Source organism: Cyanistes caeruleus, chromosome 3 (assembly GCF_971803275.1).
Source record: "Cyanistes caeruleus chromosome 3, bCyaCae1.hap1.1, whole genome shotgun sequence".
Taxonomy (NCBI): domain Eukaryota; kingdom Metazoa; phylum Chordata; class Aves; order Passeriformes; family Paridae; genus Cyanistes; species Cyanistes caeruleus.
The window spans coordinates 1,949,913-1,968,282 of NC_141703.1; the positions used below are offsets into that span (position 1 = coordinate 1,949,913).

General features: G+C 42.6%; 1 protein-coding gene across 2 annotated transcripts in view; it reads right to left on the reverse strand.

Moving 5' to 3' along the window:
• The window catches only part of RUNX1 (RUNX family transcription factor 1), a 165,619-nt gene that overhangs the window by 42,044 nt on the left and 105,205 nt on the right, over positions 1-18,370 (reverse strand). For both annotated transcript variants that reach the window (XM_086883935.1, XM_086883934.1), the window contains exon 5: positions 12,491-12,595. In XM_086883935.1, the coding sequence (XP_086740061.1) occupies positions 12,491-12,595 (105 nt within the window). The remainder of the gene's footprint in view (positions 1-12,490; positions 12,596-18,370) is intronic.

Here is an 18,370-nt window from a genome sequence, read left to right on the forward strand (position 1 = left end):
AAATTTTGAATTTTCCTTTAATTTTTGAATTTTCCTTTAATTTTTATTTTTTTTTAATTTTAAATTTTTTTTTTTACTTTTTTTTAATTTTTAAATTTTTTTTTTAAATTTTTAAATTTTTTTATTTTTTTTTTTTTTTTTCTAATTTAAATCTGCATCCAGATGTTGGGATTGAGGATGTGGAAAAGTGCCTTGGCAGCCTCTGGATTTGTGGCTCTGGGATTCACAAGGATGAGAGCAGCACTCCAGGTGCAGGAAAAAAAAAACACTTTTCCTTCACCTTCCTTGGAAATTTTGAATTTTCCTTTAATTTTTAAATTTTTTTTAAATTTTTATTTTTTTAAATTTTTTTTAAAATTTTTAAATTTTTTAAAAAAATTTGTAACCCTTTTTTTATTTTTTTATTTTTAATTTAAATCTGCATCAAGAAAATATTTTATTTCTCTCCTTTTATTATCTCCATTTCCTTTCTTTATTTGCAAATTTCAATTATTAAACTGTTTTTAATCCCATCCCACCATGGAAGGTGGAGGCTCGGTGTGGTTTAGTTACTCCTGGGTTAACTAAAACCAGTTAAAACTAAAATTAAACTCCCCTAAACAGGGGAGTTTAACTAAGCTGAGCTTTTGTCCTCGAATTCTTCCCCTTCTCTCCTCTGCCCACTCCACTTTTCCTGTGTGGAAAAGGAAATTTCACGCCCAAAAATTGGATTATTCCCAGGAAAATGCAGAGTGTGGCCAGGCTTTATCAAGGTAAGGAGTGAGTTTGAAGAATTCTCTCTGCTTTGGATGCATTTTGGACCTTGATCCAAGCATTCCCTCTTTTCAGTGCTGCTTTTATTCAGAATTTTTGGAGTAAAAAAATCCCCCCAAATTCCATTGTGTCCAGTTAATAAAGTGGATTTTATTAACATTGTTCTGCTAAAATTAATGTGATTATTTTGTATAATTCTGGGAGGAAATGTGCTCACTCATATCACGGTGAACACACCGTGTTTAGTGCAAAAAATAATATAAATTATATATAAAATAATATTAGAAATGATCTATTTCTTGAAAAAAATTAATCCTTGTAAAATAATTAATTACAAGAAAATTTTAAAAATAACACCTATAGAACTGTTCAAGGACAGGGTGGAATGAGAAGAGCTTTAAGGTCCCCCCCAAACCCAATTTTGTGTTTCTATTAATTAAAATATAATGCTTCTATTAATTATAGAATTATTATTATTAATTATATAATTATTATTATTTTATTATTCTATAATTAGCATTATTCTATATATAATTATATAGAAAAATATAATTATTCTATGTAACATATATATAGAATAATAATTATTGAATAATAGAATAATAATTCTGTAATTAATAGAAGCATTATATTATTTATTATTTATATTATTTATTATTTATATTATTTATTATTTATATTATTTGTATATTTATTTTATATATTATATTTATTATTATATTATTACATTAAAGTATGATGCTTCTATTAATTATATAATTATTAATCTATTATTCTATAATTATCATTATTCTATAGATAATTATATATAATATTATTATATATTTAATATATTATGTAGAGAATATATCTAATATATAATATTTCAATACTTTTATATAAGGTATATAATTAATAATAATAATATGTATAATATAATAGATAATATAATCATATATTATATATATGATTATATGATAAATCATATCATAATCATATATTATATTATATTTGTATAATATAATATAATATAATATAATATAATGTAATATAATATAATATAATATAATATAATATAATATAATGTAATATAAATGTGTAATATAATATAATATAATATAATATAATATAATATAAATGTGTAATATAATATAATATATAATTATAGAATATAGTAATTATCCTACAGCTATTAATACAATTAATTAATGTCAGAGCTCACCCACCTCTCCTCCACCACCCAAAAATAACCTAAAAACTCTCTAAATAGCAGAATTTTTTAGAAGAAATCCCCGTGGGAGTTTGCAGGAGATTTCTCAGCAATCCCATCTTTTTTATTCCTGGTTTTGTTTTGGAGTGCTGGACAGCACGAGCCCCAGCCAGGAGATGATCCCAATATTCTCCTGGAATTAGCAGCAGGAGCGGTGTTGGAGCTGGGAAATTTGGGAATGAGTCTCTGAATCCATGAGGCAGATCCAGAGGAGCTCTGGGACACTTCCAGGTGAATTCTTTTATCAGTTCCCCCTGCAAAGCTCATCCTGGCTGGAAAAATCTGCTCCTACTCCCTTGGAATAACTGCAGATAAAATTATATTTACGGTACAATCCTGTGCTGAGCATTTAAATTAATTTAAATTTTAAATTTTAAATTTTAAATTTTAAATTTTAAATTTAAATTTTAAATTTTAAATTTTAAATTTTAAAATTTTAAATTTAAATTTTAAATTTTAAATTTTAAATTTTTAATTTTTAATTTTTAATTCTTAATTCTTAATTTTTAATTTTTAATTTTAAAATTTATATATAGATATAGATATATAAATATAGATATATAGATATAGATATAGATATAGATATAGATATAGATATATAAATATGAACATATATAAAATATTCAATATCTATGTTTATATAGATATAGATATATAAATATAAATATATATGAAGTATCATATATCTTTTTATAAAGATATAGATATAGGTATATATAGATATATATAGCGTACTAAAACTACAATTATTTTTTGTAGATCCACCTAAACTTCCACTGAATCTGTCTCTTGTGGAAGTGTAATTATTCCCTGGAATTAACTCCTGGAATTAGGTCATGGCAGGGAAGTAAAAGCCATGGAGCACTGGGGCTTTGGAGGGAAGAAGTTGATCATGAAAGTGAAATGCAGAATTACAGCCTTTGCTTTCTTTTCTCTTTCCCCCATCTCAACCTCTGGAACCCCAAATCCTTCACGATGTTTGACTGAGTCCCAATCCTGCCCTGCTTTGCCAAAAGCCTCTTTTGTTTCTTTCTGGTTTGCATCTTCCCAAAGCGCCCCAGGAATCCCCTCCAGCCCAGCTGGAGATGAGGCTCAGCCTCATCAGGCAGCAACCAAGAGAAAAATAAAATACAGGCACGAAAAACCTCCTCTCTCCAAGGGAAAGGTGCTGAAAATCCTGGGATGTCCTGGGTTAGGAGGGATCCACAAGGATGATCCAATTCCCACCCTGCCCAGACCCCCCAACAAGCCCAGCCTGGGCATCCCTGGATGCTCCTGGAGCTCTGGCAGCCTCGGGGCTGTGCCCATTCCCTGGGGAGCCTGGGCAGTGCCAGCAGCCTGTGGGGAAAGAAGAGCCTTGCCCTGATCTCCATCCCAAACTCCCCACACCCAGCTCCAGCAGGAGCTGAGCCCTGGGGAGCTCTGTCCTCAGTGTGCTCTGTTCCAGCTGGACAAACCCTCAGCCACTCCTTGTAGGGCCCCTCCAGACCCTTCCCCACCTTCGCAGCCTCCATGGGACACCCTCAAGAGATCTGAGCTTCCATTGGGACACCCAAACCTGCCCCAGGACTCCAGGAACAAGAGCAGCCCCTGGGAGAAGGTTCTGTTTCTGCTGGACACACACACAGACCTCACTCAGGCACCTCAATCCCATTTCTGGACTCCCTCCCTCATCCTGAGCAGGAAAAACCAGGAATGAGGATTTGTCACCTCCAAGGAGCAGAGGAACATTTCATCATCAGCATCTCCAGCCAGTGCAAGGTCCTCATCTCTCACCCTCAGACAGGGCTGAACGAGGCACCTGCAACTTAAAAGCGGCTGTGGCTCGGTGTTTATGTAAACCAGGGGCATTTGGCAACACCAAATTAAATTAAAATTAATTCAATTAATTCAATTAAAAGACCTTTGCTTTTACCAAATCCAGCGCCCGGTGTTGCCGCACAATACTTGAAAACGCCTGGTTTTCCACAGAAATGAGTTTGGCTGTTTTAATCTGCTCCTCCTCTGGACTAAAGCTCCACTGTGAGCTCATAAATTTCACGTGGGCTTGATTTTAACTTCTGGAATCCTTTTTTTGGGGGTTTTTTTGGGGTTTTTTTTTTTGCTTCCCTGATTTTCTCTGCAGCTGCGGGGAGATATAGTGAGCTACTGTGGAGCACTCTGAAAAGCAGGGGCCTCTGAGAAGTTTCCAAACTGGATACAAGCAGGTTTTTCTCTGCCTTGTTTTCCTTGGCTCGGCCCGAGCGGCGCAGGGTGAGTCAAACTGGATTAACTTTCAAGAGGGAAGTGGTTTTGGTCAAGCCAAACTGTTTGTGGTGAGATTGGGAAGATACTTGGGGCAGGTAACGAGGAACAGCCCGTGGTGCCGGCTGGGAGGGAGGGAGGGGAATCAGACAAACAGAATCTTTAATGATTAAATCAATGCCGTCCCATAAATGTTTTTGTTTCTTTTTTTTTTTCCCCCGCAGCTTTACGTGCTGGGGGTTGTGACACAGCCTGGATTTTCTGGACTGGTCAGTCCCAGGAGGTGGCCTGGTGGATGTGGGGCTTGATGGACTCGAGCTCCAAACTCAAAGGAAGAATTAAGGAACAAAAGGTCAGGCGCTATTAAAAAAATAAAAATCAAATGTCTCTGTGTTTTGTTTATGACTGGGGAAATTCTTTCTGCTGTCCCCTCCCATTTTTACACGCTGTTCCTAATCTGTTCCGTGATTAAGGAAGGCAGGGAAGATGTTCCATCCTTGTGTCTCTTTAGGATGTGTTTAAGTGATTTACAAGGACATCGTGTCCCTGTAGGACAGACAACTCCTGATGATTCCCAAGCAGAGCTGAGATGGAATCATGGAATGGTTTGGGTTGGAAGGGACCTTAAAGATCCCTGTCATGGGCAGGGGCACCATCCACCATCCCACGTTATTCCAGTTTGTCCTTGGACACTTCCAGGGAGCCAGGGGCAGCCACAGCTTCTATTCCAGAACGTCCCCACCCTCCCAGGGAACAATTCCTTCCCAATATCCCATCTAGCCCTGCCCTCCTTCAGCTTAAAGCCTTTCCCTGTGTCCTGCCACTCCATCCCTGGTGAAAAATCCCTCTCCAGCTCTCCTGGAGCCCCTTTAGGCACTGGAAGAACAAAATTCCCTCCCTCCTCACACATCAGCCTGACTGACATTTCTCACGAGCACTGACAGAAAATGCATCTCCTCACTGCAATTCCCAAACAGCAGGAGCACAAAAGGGGACGCAGAGCAAAAGTAAAACCTTTTTTCCGTTCTTCACCACGATGAAACAAAAGCCTGTGGTGTTTTGTGTGGGCCTGCAAGGAGGGAATGCTCCAGCTGAAAATCCAGGGCAGGCAAAGCTGGGAGGAGCTGCAGTGCAGGTGGATTCCCACTCTTTGCACTTGTATTTCGAGAAGAAAACAGGAGCTGCTCACTGAAAATGCTGAGCAGCTTCCTCCAGCCTCTCCCTTACACACGTGGGGTTTTGGGGAACCTGTAAATAAGGAATCTCCTCAAAAACTGAGGCTTTATAAAAGCCAAAATCCTCTTTAGCAAACAGAAGTGTCTGAGCTCTCCATGAGAGGGGAAAGTTTCCCTCTCCCTTCTCCCAGAGCCCTGAGGAGATGAGGAAGATGAGGGAGGTTCTGTGTCCCACCTCCTGTGGGGAGCTGGCTGAAGGGAAACTTGAAAGGAAAACTTCTCATCTGCCAATCCCCGTGGGATTGATGCTCCAGCAGCTCAGCTTTGCCAACAAATCTCCTTCTCCAAGGGGAAAAGCAAAATAACTCCCTAAAACCCACACCAGGCACCTCCACCTGGGGATTCAGCTCCAGGCCCATCCTTTCCCAGCCCCAGCATCTCCTTCAAACCATTTATTCCCTCACGTTTTCCTATTCCTATGGAAAAATGTTCTCTTCCCAAAAGAACTTCATCCCGTTCACTGCTTTTAACAGCTACAAAACCTTCCTAGTGAGAGCTGGCAGGAGAAAGGCCTAGTGAGAGATGGTCAGAAACAATCTGCCTTCACCTGATTCTGCTTTTGTCACAGCTCAGAGCACTTCCCCCTGATTTCAGCAGAGATACATCAAGGAGGGTCACCAAAATGATTAGATTGAAAATCACGTTAATCCAAGAGGGGTGAAAAAAGAGTTGTGTGGGATGGAGTGACTAAGAAAAGGAATTGGAATAATTTCTACAGGATTGGGCCGGAGTTAACTTCATTCCCAACCCACAGTGCAGCAGCTCTGGCTTCCCATGTCCCTGATTTCTCAAGGATGGAGCTTGTCCTGTCAACATTACTGTTTTTAATTAAAAAAAAAAACCCAAATAATTTGGTTAATTAACCAAATTGTTATAAATTGCAATTTTATAGAATATAATTCTATAGGATCTACCCTGCTCCCAGGTAAGCAGTGTTGTCACCAGGGTTCTTGCTCCACATATTGTATCATTTCATGGAACTAAATAAATGATAAATTCCCTGCCTGAAATCACCCAATCTCAACTCTCAAATCTCAGCAGAGAGACTGATAAATGCCAGGGAAAAGAATCTCATTCCATATGGAAAAGGAGTGTCTGCACCATGAATCCTCCAGGATGGGAGTGTTAAAAACCTACTGAGGTCCAACTCATTGATAGGACATAAAGGATCCTCAGCATCCATGTGCCAGGCATTTCTATAAATTTAATAATCCTTTGTGTTGCCAGAAAAATTCCATAAATACATAAAGGGGGTGGAAAACTGCTGGAGAGGGATTTTCACCAGGGCATGGAATGACAGGACAATGGATAATGGCTTCAAACTGTCAGAGAGCAGGGTTAGATGGGGTATAAGGAAGGAAAGTTTAGGGGTGGCTGGAAGAGTGCCATGAAATAGTCACGTTTCAGTTTTATCTCCACACAAAAGGCCTTGAAACCAAGAATTCCTGTCTTTCCTTAATGAGATAATTTATCTGTTAGAATTCAGAGATTCGTAAGTTTTGTTCAAAATAAAAAAAAATAAAATAAATGGAAGTATGTATTGGAAAAGAGGTGACTTTGCTTTCTTTTTTAATTTATTCATTATTGTTATTTGCTTTTGTTTTTCATTTTACTTTTTTTTTTTTTAATTTATACCATGGAATGCTTTGGGTTGGGAGGGATTTTAAGGATCATCCAGTGCCAGCTCTGCCATGGCAGGGACACCTCCCACTGTCCCAGGAGCTCCCAATGTCCAGCCTGGCCTTGGGCACTGCCAGGGATCCAGGGGCAGCCCCAGCTGCTCTGGCAATTCCATCCCAGCCCCTGCCCACCCTGCCAGGGAACAATTCCTGCCCAACATCCCATCCAGCCCTGCCCTCCTTCAGTTTAAAACCATTCCCCTTGTCCTGTCACTCTTTATCCATATAAAAAGTCCCTCTCTCTTTTTTTTCCTTATCCCCTTTAGGTACTGCAAGGGCTTGAAGGTGTCCCTGATCCTTCTCCTGGCCAGGCTGAACAATGGCAGCTGTGCCAGCCTTTGCTGCCAGCAGAGCTGCTCCATCCCTCTGCTCATCCTGGAGCCTCCTCTGGGCTCTCTCCAGCAGCTCCAGCTGCTCCCTGGGCTGGGACCTCCTTCATGTCTTTTCTGCTAAGTAACCCTCAGCCCCTGTCAGTAACTCTAGATGAGTGGAAAGATCTGATAATTCACCACTGAAATTTATAAATTTATATGTTGGGTATTTTCCAATAATAAAATGGTTCCCTTTTTTTATGGTTTCTAAGTTGTTATTTGGTGCAATTCAATTTCCAAAATGAGGCACTTGCAGCAGAAAATGAGCAAGAAATAATGGCATTAATATTAATTCAGCCCACTGAAATAATTAAAAGTATATTTTGGAGAAGAGTTTGACTTTTGTGATTATTATATTAGGAAAAGGTTCTAGGGGTTTAAAAAAGGTTTAGGGTTCCCTAAAAATGACCTCAGGCAGGGCAAGATTTCCTTCAGAACAGAACCAGCAGCTTTTTAGGTTCCTTCTCAACTCCTGCTCAGCAAAACTCCTGCTCCCTCTCTCCCCGCCCCTCAGCATCCCACTCTTGGATATTTTATTTTTTTCCCCAAAAAATTATTTGGGAAAACAACATATCCAACAGGGAATAATCACATTTAATGCCCATCTTAACTTCAGACTGAGGCTAAATCCTTGTAGCCTTTTCCTTTCACATCACTTGCAGGCACCTGGGCCATGAGTGAATTTTTCAGAGCTATGTAGGTTAAAACAATTCAATGAGGAAAAGCAGATAAAAGCAGTAAAAAGAAGAAAAAAAAAACCCTAATTTTTTCAGCAGATGTACACAGCAGGTCAAATGGCCTAAGGGAAATATTTAATTTAGGACTCAGACTATTTCTACCAAGTTTCCTAACCAAAAGTATTTTTATCAGGAGCACTACTCTTGATCTGGTTTCTGCTAATGATTTTCCCCATGGACTTTGCTCATAAAAACAGAAATTGCTTTATGAATCATAGATTCAGAGAAGTTGGAGAAGAAAATGATGGGTTAGGTCATCCTGCCCTTCTCCCTGACAGTGCAGCAGGATTTCTTTTCAGAAAAAAAAAAAAAAAAAATCGTTTTGAAAATAAGCAGTTATTCAGAAGTGGGGAATAAAAATGCTCAGTTCAAAAGAGGTTTAAAAAAATCCATAATGAAGGCAGGGGAGGAAGAGCCAGGTTTTTAAGTACCTTGGCTCTCTTTACAAGCTGTGACAATTTGAGAAGTTTTGTCTGGGTAGGCACAGACAGGAATCCAAGGGGAGGGAAAGGAAAATGCGGAATTCCCACGGATGGAGATTTATCACAACCTGAAGCCCAAATTTAGATTTGCTGCTGGACAAAGACCTGGAGATCCCAGCAGTCAGAACCTGATGAACCATGGGATGTGCAGGAACACAATGTCCACAGGCCTTTGTGCAGAGCACAGGCCCTGTGATGGTGTTATTGTCACCCGGTGTCCCCTCCACACATCCCAGAGATCCCAAAAGCCACAGAATCCCAGGAAGGCTGGAAGAGCCCTCCAGGATCACCCAGTCCCACCAGCATCACCCCATCCATGTCCCCAAGGGTCACATCCAGACTCCTCTGGGACAATTCCAGTGCCAGTGACTCCATCACTTCCCTGCACAGCTCATCCCAAGGCCTGACCACTCTGGCAAGGAAAAATTGTTCCTAATCCTTAATCTGAATTTCTCCTGACCCCTTGCACTTATTGGAATCCAGGCTGTCTGAGAACCATCAAAACCATAAAGGAAATGAATCAAAATTTGTTGTTGGAGTTGGTTTTAGGAAATTAATCAAGAACTGTTGGAGTTGCTGTTACGAAATTAATCAAAAACTGTTGTTGGAGTTGGTTTTGGACTCCAGCAGGTTTTTGTAGATCTCTGGGAGACAGCAGGATCTCATTTTGTTCCCGCTGCTTCCACAGATCTCTGGCGAATCGGGAGAAAACACATCTTGGCCTGTTTGGAATTCCTTCAGCTCAAGTGACCAAGTGAGTCATGGATCTGGGGGAATGTTCCCAAATTTCGATTACTGAGACTAAAACACTCGGATCCAGCAGATTTTTTTTGATTCCCATCCCATTCCAAGAAGGCCGATATCCTTCTAAACCCCTTCAGTCCACAGCAGGCCTGGTTTGCCAGGGATCACCCCAGATCCAGGCCAATCCATGTCTCCATCAAAGGAATTTAGGGAAAAGACTTCAGAGTGGTCGTGGCTGCGGCTGTGATTTGGAAATCTTGGTGAGAAATCAAATTTGAGGACTTTGAAGCCAAATTAAAAATATAATCAGCAAAATATAGTCACTGGAAAAGCTGAGAGAGCTGGGGGTGTTCAGCCTGGAGAGGAGATGGCTCCAGGGAGAGCTCAGAGCCTTCCAGAGGTTCTAAAAAGGAAGGAGAAGGACTTTTTATGCAGGCAGAGAGTGACAGGAAAAGGGGTTTTGAAGAGATGGCAGGGTTAGATGGGACATTGGGAAGAAATCCTTCCCTTAGGGGGTGCTGAGGCCTCGGGAGAGGTTGCCCAGAGCAGCTGGGGCTGCCCCTGGATCCCTGGCAGTGCCCAAGGCCAGGCTGGACACTGGGAGCACCTGGGACAGTGGGAGGTGTCTGGGGGTGAATCATCTTCAATCCCTTCCACCCCAAACCATTCCATGATCCCACAATCCCTTCTGTGCTGTGTCACCAATGACTCAGCAGTAAAACAAGCTGTGAATTCCTGCCGGGGGTGGGGGGGGGGGGGAGTCCAACCTTGAGGTGCCCAAAACCTCCCTCCCTGTGCAGCTGATTTGCCTAAAACAAGGGATATGAATTCCAGGGAATCCTTTGCATGCATTTGGGTCGGGCAGATACGTGTGCTGCTCGCCTATGGATCATATCTCCACTTCCTTCTCAAAATGCAGAATCTCATTAAATATTAACTCCTCTACCAACTGAAGAATTGATTTCCAACAGAAGGTTTGCCTGCAGGAGGATTTTGTTTCAAGCAGATGCATATTCAAAGAACTAAAGTTTATTCATTGTTTGCAAACCGTGAGCATGCCCAGGTAATTACATATGCAAATCTGGAATTTGCATACGCAAATATCTTTTTTATGCACGCAGCTGCCTGCTTCACTGAGGGTATTTTTCAGAGACAATTCAACCACAATTTAAATAAAAAACCCCAAACAACAAACCAAAGAAAAAAGAGTAAATAAATAAGGATCTTTATGCTGATGGAGTACTTGTTTTAAGGCCAGTCCTCGAATCCAAAAAAATATGTCAGTTTTTCCCTCTAAAAACATGGATCATGATGCAACTCAGGTAAATGAAGGCTCCAGAAGAAAACCTGAGTTTTCTAAGCTATTTTAGCTGAAGTTTGAGACATCTTTTTCCTGGTTAAGCAGCCCCAAGCTGTGAGTCTCATTCCCTGGAGGGTGTTTGAGTCCTGCTGCTCTGTTCTCCCGGGACAATTCCACTTAAGCAACATCCAGAACTTCTGCCAAGAGTGTGGGAGGGGTGCAGAGAGCTCATCCCAAACCTCAATTTACATTTTGATAACAATATGCAAATGCCCCATTGGGGTAGTGACTGAGGCCAAGCTCTGGGATCCCAGCGCAGGGAGCAGCTGGAGCTGCTGGAGAGAGCCCAGAGGACGCTCCAGGATGAGCAGAGGGATGGAGCAGCTCTGCTGGCAGCAAAGGCTGGCACAGCTGCCATTGTTCAGCCTGGCCAGGAGAAGCTTTGGACTGAGCTCAGGGTGGCCTTGCAGGGCCTGAAGGAGCCCCAGGAAAGCTGGAGAGAGACAATTGCCAAGGGCTGCAGGGCCAGGAGCCAGGGAATGGCTGCCAGGGGCAGAGGGCAGGGCTGGATCTTGGGATCTTGGGCAGGAATTGTTCCCTGGCATGGTGGGCAGGGGCTGGGATGGAATTGCCAGAGCAGCTGGGGCTGCCCCTGGATCCCTGGCAGTGCCCAAGGCCAGGCTGGCCATTGGGAGCTCCTGGGACAGTGGGAGGTGTCTGGGCATGGAATGAAATGATCTTTAAGATCCCTTCCTCCCCAAAGCATTCCCTGATTCTGTGATCTCTCCTTGCACATCTGCTCCACCCTCACTCCATTTCACCCAGACAGAACCATTTGCCCTCAGCACCCGAGCAAAACAATCCCTGTGTGCAAGGCTCGGGCATTCCCTGGGAATATCAAATCATTCAGCTCCTACCTGTGCTTTATTCTTTTAAAAAATGGTAGAAAGAGAAAGAAAGAGAGAAAGAGAGAAAGAGAGAAAGAGAGAAAGAGAGAGAGAGAGAGAGAGAGAGAGAGAGAGAGAAAGAAAGAAAGAAAGAAAGAAAGAAAGAAAGAAAGAAAGAAAGAAAGAAAGAAAGAAAGAAAGAAAGAAAGAAAGAAAGAAAGAAAGAAAGAAAGAAAGAAAGAAAGAAAGAAAGAAAGAAAGAGAAAAAGAAAGAGAAAAAGAAAGAGAAAAAGAGAAAAAGAAAGAGAAAAAGAGAAAAAGAAAGAGAAAAAGAGAAAAAGAGAAAAGTAGAAAAAGGAGGAAGGATTTTCTGTCTGTGCAAATAAATGTGTTCTCCCAAACTGTCCCACAGTTCAGGGAACCTCTGGATTTATTCCTGTTTGCAGGGTGGCTGAGCCTGAAGGGTTTGATCAATGCCATATCGGTTTCCAATGCTTTAAAATTCTCTTAGCATTTGAAAAGCAAGAAATGATGTGCAAGGTATTGGCTGCCCACCTTTTACCAGCATCCCTCTGTCAGCTCTTGGGAATGAGCCAAGCCAGGCCTGGCTGGATATTTCAGAAATGCAAGTCACCAGATCAGCTGGACACCAGTGAAAAAGAAAACTTCAGGAAGGCAGGCTTAAAACCATTTGTAAAGCTTAAAACATTCCCATTTCTCCACATGCTGCTGGGTTTGGTGTGGATGGGGATGAGCCCCTACATTAAATCAGTTTATCCCTCTGGAAATTCTCTCCTGAGCTCACTTACTTCGTGGTTCCCGAGGTCCATCCACCGTGATCTTGATGGCTCTGTGGTAGGTGGCTACTTGGGGAGGATTTGTGAAGACTGTGATGGTCAGAGTGAAGCTTTTCCCTGCAACAGGAAAAAAAAAAAAAAAAAAAAGAGAATGTTACTGAGCAAAACAAATCCCTGAGCAAGTGTTGAGAAAAGCAAACTCCTCGTTTCTGGTAGGGCTCGAACACCCTGCAAGGCACTAAAAGGTTTTATGGGGTGTAGAATCCTGGTGCTGGATTCGTTCCCTCCGTGGCAGCTGCTCAAAGCTTTCGGGGAAACAAAATTAATTTATATTTAAATCATCTACACTCTGAAAAAAAAACAAAAAAAAAAAAAAGAAAAGAAAGGGAGGTTACCCCTAAGAGTCAGGGTTTATCTGATATATTCCTGACTCTGGTGTGTTATCTGTGCTTTCTGAAGGTTCAGGGAGGTTGGGAAATCGTGGCTGGCTTTTCCAGAACTGCCACGGGACTCTGAGCAGCAGCACTTGTTAACACCAAGGAGAAGTGGGTGCTCAGATCCCCCAGGCAGGCTGTAAAATCCCACACTCTGTGGCTGAGGCCAGCAGGAGATCAATTCCATCTTGTCAAGCAGAGCCCTCTGAAAATCATCTGCTACTGCAATGCTGAGAAAGAAAGGAATGGGAAAAAAAATAAAATAAAAAAAAAAAATCCCCACAGCTTGTCCACAGAGAATTAAAACATTTCATGAAGCCACAGCAGAGTTTAAGGCTCAGTTCCTCTATTATTCAGCAAGAAAACTGTGAAGAAAACAACTTTTCCAAGTTGTTCTGTGCATGGCATGGCTCTGTTTTGGATTTACTACCCCTGGATTTACTCTTGGCATTTTTGAAAGAACAGAAGCAACATTCTGCATCTTTGATGAGGCCTCAGATGATGGTGCTGGCCTTGGCAGCAGTAAAAACATTGCCTGGCAGCAGCTTCAGCACCTTTATCTCAGCATCAGAGGGCTCAGAGACTGACAGGGATCTCTGTTATCAGCCAGAGACATCAGGGGACATCACCCCGAGTGGGAGAACCAGGAATTGGAAGAAAATTGAGGTTTTTCCTCCCTCTCCCTTCATTTTACCACCTGCCTCCAGCCCGAGTGTGGAGTTTCTTCCCTTCCACCCATTTTTTTATTGTTTGCTTCAGTGAGCTCTATAAGGCTAAATTGAAATAGAATTATAATAAGAATGTAAATTGCCTGTAGCAGCAATATTCCCCCTCCCCAGGAACATTCTCTGGAATTCCATCCTGCCCCTGACCCCTGCTCTGGTGCTGATGCTCCTGGCAATCCAAAATCCCTGGGAATTCGGGGCTCAGCATCCCCACCCTGGGGATGAGGAGTTTTGGCCAGGATCTCACAGGAAAACTGGGATTGGGAATGCTTTGGCTGCTGCAGCTAAACCCAGCTCTAATCCAGAGTCACCAGCAGAAGTTAAACCAAGCCTTGCAAATCCCAGCCTCTTCCCCATCCTCGCTCAAAAGCAATCCTGGAGATGGATGGAGCTGGAAACATCATTCCACATCCCTCTCTCATGGCATTTGGTTCTGCCTCTACCTCAAACAAGGATGGCTGAGCTCTTGAAATCCTTTAAATAGCAAATTTTGTGATAAAGCTTTGCAGCTTTGCTCATCTTTCCCTGCCAGCACAACAGAAAAGACACCAGGAGTGAAGTTTGATAAATCCCCTCCCAAAAGCTTCACCACTCATCAGAGAGGCAGATCACAGAATCACAAATTAATCACAAAGATCATCAAGTCCAGCTCTCAAGTGAACAGCCTGGACAAGGATTTTCCTTCTTTCCAAAATATAATTCCCTGGATAATTAAATACAAAATATAATTCCCTGTATCATTAAATACAAAATATAATTCCCTGTATCATTAAATACAACACTTACCACTAAGACATAAAAAACTTTGAAAATTTACTTTATTCTCTGGACTAATCTGCAGTATTTTCACCTTGCTCCCAATTTGGGATGTTTTTTGACAACTGCTCTGCTAGAACTCGGTGTCAGTTTATTTCTTTAGAAGGCTCTGGAGAAGTTTCTATATGGAAAATAAATGCAGGAGAAACCCCAACAACAATAGTGAAATTCAGTAAAATGTGGCCATAATTCCAGTCTCTAAAACCAGAATAAAGAAGAAGGAGAAACCCACAAGGATCATCCCAGTCCAGCTCTCAAGTGAAGCCTGGACAGAAGGATCCTCCTTCTTTCCAAAATGTAATTCCCTGTGTCACTAAATACAACACCCAGAGCACTAAAACAGAGAGAGAAATTAAAAATATACTTTATTTACTGGACTCATCTGCAGGATTTCCATCTGACTTCTGCTTTGGGGTTTGACACCTGCTGCTCTGCTAGAACACATCATCAATTTATTTCTTCAGAGGGTTCTGGGGAACTTTCTATCTAGAAAATAAATGCAGGGGAAACCCCAACAACAACAGGGAAATGCAGTAAAATGTGGCCATAATTCCAGAGAAGAATTCCATAATTCTTTAGGATCAGAATAAAAAAGAAGAGTTCCTACAGGAATAATCCAGTCCAGCTCTCCAGTGAAGCCTGGACAGGGATCTTCCTCCTTTCCAAAATTTAATTCCCTGCATCACTAAATAAAACACTTATCACTAAAACAGAGAGAGAATTTAAAAATAGACTTTATTTACTGGACTAATCTGCAGGATTTCCATCTTGTTTCTAGTTTGGGTTTTGGGGTTTGTTTTTTTTTGTCAACTGCTCTGCTAGAACACGGTGTGAATTCACTTCTTTAGAAGGCTCTGGAGAAATTTCTATATAGAAAATAAACCCAACAACAACCCAGCAAAACGTGGCCATAATTCCAGTCTACAAGGCCAGAATAAAGAAGAAGAAGGAGCTGATTTTCCTTTTCTGCAAGGTTTTTTGCCAGAAGAGACTGGACTGAGCCCGTGTGGGGCTGTGACATGAGCTGGCAGAGCAGGAGGATGCTTGGGTTACTCCTCGTTGCCAGCAGCCTGCTCATGAACCACATCCTGGTTAACCACAGCCCCCAGAACCACAAACCTGGGTTTTATGGTTCTCTCACCAACAATTCCACCTGCCTTGTATTCCCTGCTCCTTCTGTCCCATTTCCACCCCGATTTATGAAGTTGTTTTATCTCTCCTGCATTATTTGTCGTTTATGGGTCTGCTTAACAAAGGTTGGAGGCATTGGGAGTTAAGTGTGGGGTTTATGGGAATTCCCGGTCTGGGATGACAGCAGGGCCATAAACATCTCCTGGTTTTTATGTGTTATGACACAGATTTTATTTCCAACAACACTTGCATGATACACCCAGAGTGTCTGCACAGATTGCCCAAAACTGAGTCAGGCACAGAGGATCTGACCTCGCTGGTGACTGGAAAAAGAGACCAAACACCCCCAAAAAGTCATCCTGAAACTCTGGCCTTGCTTGGATGCCTCCAAAAGTCACACTGAAAGTGTCACAGCAAAGCCAACATCAAAATCCCAGAGCCTCTGGGTTCAACATTCCCATAAATCAGTGGAAAACCACCCAGAAATCGGCTCAGGGCTGCATGGATGGAAGCCAATCATTCCAGAGTCATCCTGGGAATCTTTGATGAGGATGAAAAGGGTTTTGGGGTGCAAGAGCCACGTCAGACCCCATTTCTCTCTAGAACTATCCCTGGTGGTTTCTAATATCGGCACCTGATGAGCACAAGGATGAAATTCTCCAGAGGTGGGACAGGGCTCTGCCTTTGGAAACCCTGCCCTCAAATGTGTGAGGGCACAGCCCAGGATTCGCTGCTTCCATCAGCTCTTCCCTCCCAACCAGGGCAGGAAAGATTGCTTGGGAATGTTTATGGTTGCAAAGTGGGTAAGGTCAGAGCCCTTCCAGAAAAAGGAACAGAACCAGGAGCAGTCCTGGCTGGAATACAAAGCTGAGTTCGGAGTTGGGGGGTTTGGTAGAGACTGGACCTCAAAAGTGCCTTCAAGTGTCACTGATTTGGCACCTGAAGTCAGAGAATCCCAGGATCCCTGGTGCTGGAAAAGCCCTCCCAGCCCATGGAGTCCCAGCTGTGCCCGATGCCCACCTTGTCCCCAGCCCAGAGCCCTGAGTGCCACGTCCAGCCCTTCCTTGGGCACCTGCAGGGATGGGCACTCCACCACCTCAGATGGATTCTGAGTTGTCCCCACATTTATGGGATTGCTCAGGAGGTCCCTTGAGACCAGGCAAAACTCAGAGAACTTCAGAGGAAGAATCAAGCATGAAGTTCAAGAGCTCAGGCCTCAGGCTGGGCCAGGGGAGGCTCAGGGTGGGCAGCAGCAGGAATTTGCCCATGGAAAGGGAGCTCAGGCCTTGGCAGGGGCTGCCCAGGGAGCTTTGCAGTGCCCATCCCTGCAGGTGCCCAAGGAAGGGCTGGACGTGGCACTCAGGGCTCTGGGCTGGGGACAAGGTGGGCATCGGGCACAGCTGGGACTCCCTGGGCTGCGAGGGCTTTTCCAGCACCAGGGATTTTGGGATTCTGGGATATTGTCCCTTCAACCCAGGCCATTCCATGATTCCATAGTCAACCTCCAAGACCAAAGCCTCTGCCTGCACTGAAACCCAGGAACTGGAAACCCCCATTCCATTAATCCATCCCACCTCCAGAGGCTGGAGCAGAACCAGCTCCCCTCCAGCAGGATTCCAGAACTCTGGAGAGCCCCAGAGGGAGCAGGAGGCTGATGAGCTGCGGCCCCTGGGGATGTCTGAGAGGAACTGAGGGGGAGAAGATGAATCCTGGGTGACACCACGGTCACATGAAGCTCCTGTGCCCTGCTTGAGTCATCCCTGAGCAGTGTCACCACCAGCTGGGGCTGCAGGGGGGAAAAACACCTCTAAGAAAAGTGGCTGCACGGGCAGAGGGAAAAGGGATGGGAAGTGCTGGGAAAAAGAGGCCACAACTTGAGCCTCTCTCACTTCATTTTGATCCTTTGAAACATCGAATCCATGGATAAAGGGACATCCTTTATCCATGGTCATCCCAGTGGGAACAGAAAAAAAAAAATGGAGTGAAACCTTCAGAAATTTGGCTGTGGAGGGAGGAGAATAAAGAAAAAAAAATAGTTGGTGTAATCACTGCCTTTTAAATTTTAAATTCAGTTTGGTCATTTGGTTTGTTGTTTTTTTTTTCCTTTTTTCTTTTTAAAATATTGTTGCAGTAAATTATTAAATAAAAAGAAGGGGGGGGGAAAATGAAGGAAAGCAGCCAAGAATATCTGTGCTGACAAGAACCAAAGTTATAGATGGGAAAACTATGAAATGCAAGGCCCAAATGCAACTCAAATGACATTACAGACATTTCTATTCTATTAAGGAGAGAATTCCAGGTTCTAGGAAGAAAGAGGGTAATTTTATTTTGGAGGGTTTTTTTAGTCCAGCTTCTTTTAGCCCCTTTATAGGGGTATTAAGCCACGTTAAATGATCCATTTTCCCCATTTTTCTGGCTCCTCACAGCATCTCCCTGGCTCTCTGCCAAAGCCAGGAGCTCTCCTGCATTCAAACATCTCCAGGATGCCATCCACACATTCCACATCCATCCCCAAATCTCACCTCCCACACCCTGGGGACCATTTTTTAATTTTTTTTTTTTGCTGGTTCTTATCTCTGAGCACTCCAAATCTGATCAATAACGAGTTGAGAAGGGCTGAAATCACTTAACCCTTCACGAATTAACAGCTGCTTACCCCGGGAGTGAAAGGTTTTTTGCAGGTGTTCAAAGGAGGCAAATTTCTGTGCTCAGGTGGTGACTTTTTTTTCTCCAGCCACCAGTGTGGTTTGGCACAGAATAAAATTTTGCCTCTTTTGTTTGATCTG